Below are 5,137 nucleotides of genomic sequence, written 5' to 3'. Positions count from 1 at the left end.
CTCCCCAGACTCACGGTGCCCAGATGCAAGGAAGCTGTTACTCGGCTGCCATCTTCCAAATACTCAAAATTTAAAATGACATAGTCTTTAATACAAAGAATACTTCAAGTCTCCTAAGTGCAAAGTTTGCAGAATTCTACTCAAATGCATTTGAACACAGATGCAATGGATAATTTTCTAGTGAAGCACAATTTACCTACATTGGCCCCAGGAGAGGCAAAATGTCCAACGAGACAATCACATACAACACATGCTGAATTTGGATAAAGAATTCTTCTATATAACAGCAGCCAGGAGCCTGGCCCCTGGGCCATCCCTCCTCGGGGCCTTGGCCACTATGTGTGCTACTTAGAGGGAGCGTGCCATGGGCTCGAGGATGTGCCAAACGGCCGTGCCCGCGACCTTGAGACGGTTAGGGGGAAGCCCAGCCATTGAGGGGAACCCTCTCCAGCAGAGACCCAGAGTGTCTGTTAGGTCTGGGCGCCAAGGCGGTGGCGCTGCCTGCATCGTGTTGGCGGGAGTTGAGGTCTGAGTGCGTTTGATCCAGGACCGGGTTCCAGGAGCCTCCTCCGCCCACAGAAATGAGCCATCAACCTGACAGGGCACAACCTGATGATCTCTCACAGGATCCACCACCCCCGAGGGAGCCGGCCCTGCCTGACATGACTCCATCCAGCAGTGAATTGAGGAGTCTTTTCGAGTGTCTGGTCTGCGTTGGGTACGTGCTACCACCCATCTTTCAGTGTCAGCATGGTCATCTTGTGTGTAATAGCTGTCGCCAAAATCTGGCGTCTTGTCCAACTTGCCGGTGCCCACTGGGATCCATTCTCAACGTGGCTATGGAGAAACTGGCTGATTTACTTACCTTTCCGTGTAAATATGCCTCATCTGGGTGTGGACTAACACTGCCGCCCGCGCAAAAAGTAGACCACGAAGAGCGCTGTGATTTCAGGCCTTATTGCTGTCCATGCCCTGGTGTTCTCTGTGAATGGGCAGGCTCTTTGGATGCCGTGATGCCCCATCTGATGGATCAGCATGACTCCATTACAGCGCTAGAGGGAGCGAGTGCAGTTTTCCTTGCTGTGAACATTAATAATGTTCGTGGTACTTTTGACTGGGTGATGATGCAGTCCTGTTTTGGCTTGCACTTCATGGTGGTCTTGCAGAAACAGGAAAACCACCACAGTGAAGCGCGGTTCTGTGCAATGGTCCAGCTGCTAGGAACGCGCCAGCAAGCGGAAACTTTCACTTACCGACTGGAGCTCCGTGGTGATCGACGGCGACTGACGTGGGAAGCAGCTCCTCGGTCCATTCGGGAGGGAATTGAGACAGCCATGATCAACAGTGACTGCCTTGTCTTTGACACCAACGCTGCACAGATTTTTGCAGAAAATGGCCATTTAAGCATCACTGTCACTATTGCCCAGTATTGAAAATGGCAATAAGACATTTTCTGCCCAGTGTTTAGAACTTTAATTTTGCAGAACACAAGGCACCCCTCTGCCTGCCAACCTAAAGTCTTTTGGTTGGTGGAAGGTGTATACACAGAAGTAAATAAAAGGCTGTAAAATACAGGAAGCAGTTTTGTGTAGTAACGCTGATACCATTAAACATAAGTCAACAGTAAACCACTAAAAATATATATTTGTACACCCAGGGTGGGCATCTTTGTTATTAAAAAAGGAAGATTGTAAAATAACTCTGAGTTTTGTGCTTGTTGCAGATTGATTATATTGCTAAAAAATACTGGGTTTGTTGTTTGCATGTATGTGTGCATGTGATCGTGTGTGTGTTTGTGAACGTGTGTGAGTGTGTGTGGGGGGAGGAGGTTATTTTCTCTTGAACTAACAAGCCATCTTGAGTGGTCTTGGACCATTGCTTTTCCCCTTTGGGAGTCATTACATAGTGCTGTTGTGTGTGTGTGGGTGTGTGTGTTTGTATTTGCTAATTTTTTTTTTTTTATTGTTGGGGATTCATTGAGGGTACAATAAGCCAGGTTACACTGGTTGCATTTGTTAGGTAAAGTCCCTCTTGCAATCATGTCTTGCCCCCAGAAGGTGTGGCACACACTAAGGCCCCACCCGCCTCCCTCCTTCCCTCTCTCTGCTATTCCTTCCCCCCACCATGACCTTAATTGTCATTAATTGTCCTCATATCAAAATTGAGTACATAGGATTCATGCTTCTCCATTCTTGCGATGCTTTACTAAGAATAATGTCTTCCACTTCCATCCAGGTTAATATGAAGGATGTAAAGTCTCCATTTTTATTAATAGCTGAATAGTATTCCATGGTATACATATACCACAGCTTGTTAATCCATTCCTGGGTTGGTGGGCATTTAGGCTGTTCCCACATTTTGGCCGTTGTAAACTGAGCTGCAATAAACAGTCTAGTCTAACCCCAGTGAGAATGGCCCACATCACAAAATCTCAAAACTGCAGATGCTGGCGTGGATGTGGAGAGAAGGGAACACTTTTACACTGCTGGTGGGACTGCAAACTAGTACAACCTTTCTGGAAGGAAGTATGGAGAAACTTCAAAGCACTCAAGCTAGACCTGCCATTTGATCCTGCAATCCCATTACTGGGCATCTACCCAGATGGAAAAAAATCCTTTTATCATAAGGACATTTGTATTTGCTAATTTTTATTCTTGTTTTTAATTAAATAGAGTTTCTTTTCTGTAATTCAGGTTTTTCCTCACTTTTTGGGGGGTACCATTTTAAAGTTAGCATCTTTTGATATGCCTCATTGTTTATGTTAAAGTTTATACTGTGTTAAATACATATTTTCTCCACCGCCCCCATTAATCAGTTCATTAGAAATATCTTAAATTCAGCTATTTGGTGAAGTTTGAGAAGTGAAACGTGACATCAGAAAAATTATCGAAAGCTCTTTAAAACAGCACTAAGATGGTCTCTGTCTTTCCCTTTTACTCACTCAGTATGTTCTACAATTGAGTCAAACCTTCAAACTTAATCATTATCAAGTTAGGAAATAAATTGATTTCTGAAATATTGAAAACAAATCAAGCATTTTTTCTCTTTTTTTTTTCAAGTATCTTGGACAAGTCACATGTCTAAAATTTGTTTTCATATTGATTGGTTTTGTAAAAGAAGGCATCATTGTGCACAGTATTTGTAACGAAAGGCAAATCTTTTTTTTTTTTTTAAGGCAGTTGCAAAAAAGTATCTTTTTAGTCTTTTATACTTATCATTGAAAGGATATCTGGCAATAAAAAGAAAGCACCAGCCCCAGATTTTTTCAGAAGACAATTCTAGAAAACTGTTAGATGTAAGATAACACTAATATTATCCAAAGTATTTCAAGGGTATGGGAAGTATATAAAATGAAGAAGAAAGTATAAAACTGATTTTTAAAACAGGGCTAAAATAGCACCCCCCAAAATAAAAGTACAGGTCACATAAAATAATAAGAATGTTCTTATGTAAAACATTAGCAAACACAAGTAAAAACACATCAAAAATACATCATGAACTTATGATGGAGCTCATGACTTCGTGTACCTCATTCCATGTATACCAAGTGTTTCAATACTAGAAAGATTATTAATACAATTTGAGTATTCGTGGAGCCAAGGCAACAGCTGTACCACTGCTTCCATATGTCAAAAAATATTTAACAGCATCACATTCTACAGGACAAAAGATCCCGTTTCTTAATCAAATAAATTGGAAAGTTAAGAAAATAATGGTTAGACCTTTAGATTAGAAGAGATAGAACATTTCAGAGTAAATTAAAGACCAACCAAATCAGAGAAATTACAATTAAAATCACAATCACATGCCACCACAAAGCTGCCACTGCAAAAATTGTGAAAAATCGTCCCTTAGTCTGTCTTGTGATGCTGTAGCCGAACACTTGAGACTGAATAATTTACAAGCACAGATGTTTATTCTCTCACAGTTCTGGAAGCCAGGAATTCCAAGGAAATTTGCACTAGATTTTTTTTTAATCACAGTTCAATTTACAATCACCAAGATGTGGAAACAACCTGAGTGCCCATCAACTGATGAATGGATTAATAAAATGTGGTGTGTATCTATCATGGAATACTACTGAGCCATAGAAAAGATACAGACTTTACAACTTTCTGAGTTACCTGGATGGAATTGAAGCACATTCTTTTGAATAACATACCTCAGGGATGGAAAAACAAGCATCCCAGAGGAAAAATACAATTAAATTCCAGAAGGGGTTGGGGGAGGGAGATATGGGAGGAGGGAAGGGGCTCAGTAAGCTTCACCTAATGGGTACAATGTAAGAGTATATGGCACACCTCCTGGGTGAAGGACTCAAATACAACTCAGGCTTTGTGTAATTAATGCAAACAATATAACCTAACTAACTAATGTTCCCTCATATGAATTAGAAACATTAGAAATAAAGTACAATATCCCACTGCAAAGTCATTAAAACACCTGGTTTTCTGTGACCTTGGGAGAGTGAAACAGCCTCTTTTGCTTCAGTTTCTTCTTCTGGAAAGTGGGGAAATTAACTGTCCCTACTTCATGAGTTATTGCCTTGAATATTACTTGAGTTAGTATTTAAAAACCATGAGAACACTGATGTAGTAAGCATACAGTAAAAGATCAACAGATGTGACTTGTTCTATGATAAAAAATTGACATGGGAAGGGGACCAAGCAAGATGGTGGCCCAGTAACAGCTTCTTTGCAAGTGGGCACGGTGAGATTGGGAGAGAAGACTCCAGGCATCTCTGGCTTGTAGGCTCTGCCCAGAAACATCCCTTTGGGGACACAGGGAGGCAGCAGAACCCCGGGAAGAGGACAAAAGCAGTGGAGAAGTGGGAAGTGGTTTCGCTCAGTCTGAGGCTGTGGCACCTGCCACGGCTGTAGCTGCAGAAACAGCAAGATTGCAGGCAGGAAAGGCCTTCCTTATGGGTTGTTTTGGTGTTTTGGACCTTGGCACTTGGTTGAATTACCTTGGGAGACTGTGGGCAAGTGTGTATGTGGCTCTGAGTATTGTCCAGAGTTCGGGAGTGAGCTGCTGGACCCGAGCAGAGCTTTCCCTGTTCTGCGGGGCCGCTGTAGCCATTGTGGGAGCGCTGCCCTGCAGGCTCCACCCCCAGGGGCCCAGAACCAGGCCTGTGCTG

The 5,137-nt window shown here is 42.6% G+C and overlaps 1 protein-coding gene across 1 annotated transcript; it reads left to right on the top strand.

Annotated features, from left to right (window-relative positions):
* The first annotated feature begins 581 nt into the window (after window positions 1–581).
* LOC128577098 (E3 ubiquitin-protein ligase SIAH1-like) lies at window positions 582–1,433 on the top strand. The gene has a single exon (XM_053579117.1). It carries the CDS (start codon window positions 582–584, stop codon window positions 1,431–1,433), a length of 852 nt encoding a protein of 283 aa, XP_053435092.1.
* Window positions 1,434–5,137: the final 3,704 nt, after the last annotated feature.

This window comes from Nycticebus coucang, chromosome X (assembly GCF_027406575.1).
Source record: "Nycticebus coucang isolate mNycCou1 chromosome X, mNycCou1.pri, whole genome shotgun sequence".
NCBI lineage: Eukaryota > Metazoa > Chordata > Mammalia > Primates > Lorisidae > Nycticebus > Nycticebus coucang.
Note: the sequence above shows the minus strand (reverse complement) of the source record. Positions and strands in the feature narration are given on the sequence as shown.

Coding starts and splice junctions, on each gene's coding strand:
- LOC128577098 (XM_053579117.1), top strand. CDS start 582: ATGAGCCATCAACCTGACAGGGCACAACCTGATGATCTCTCACAGGAT.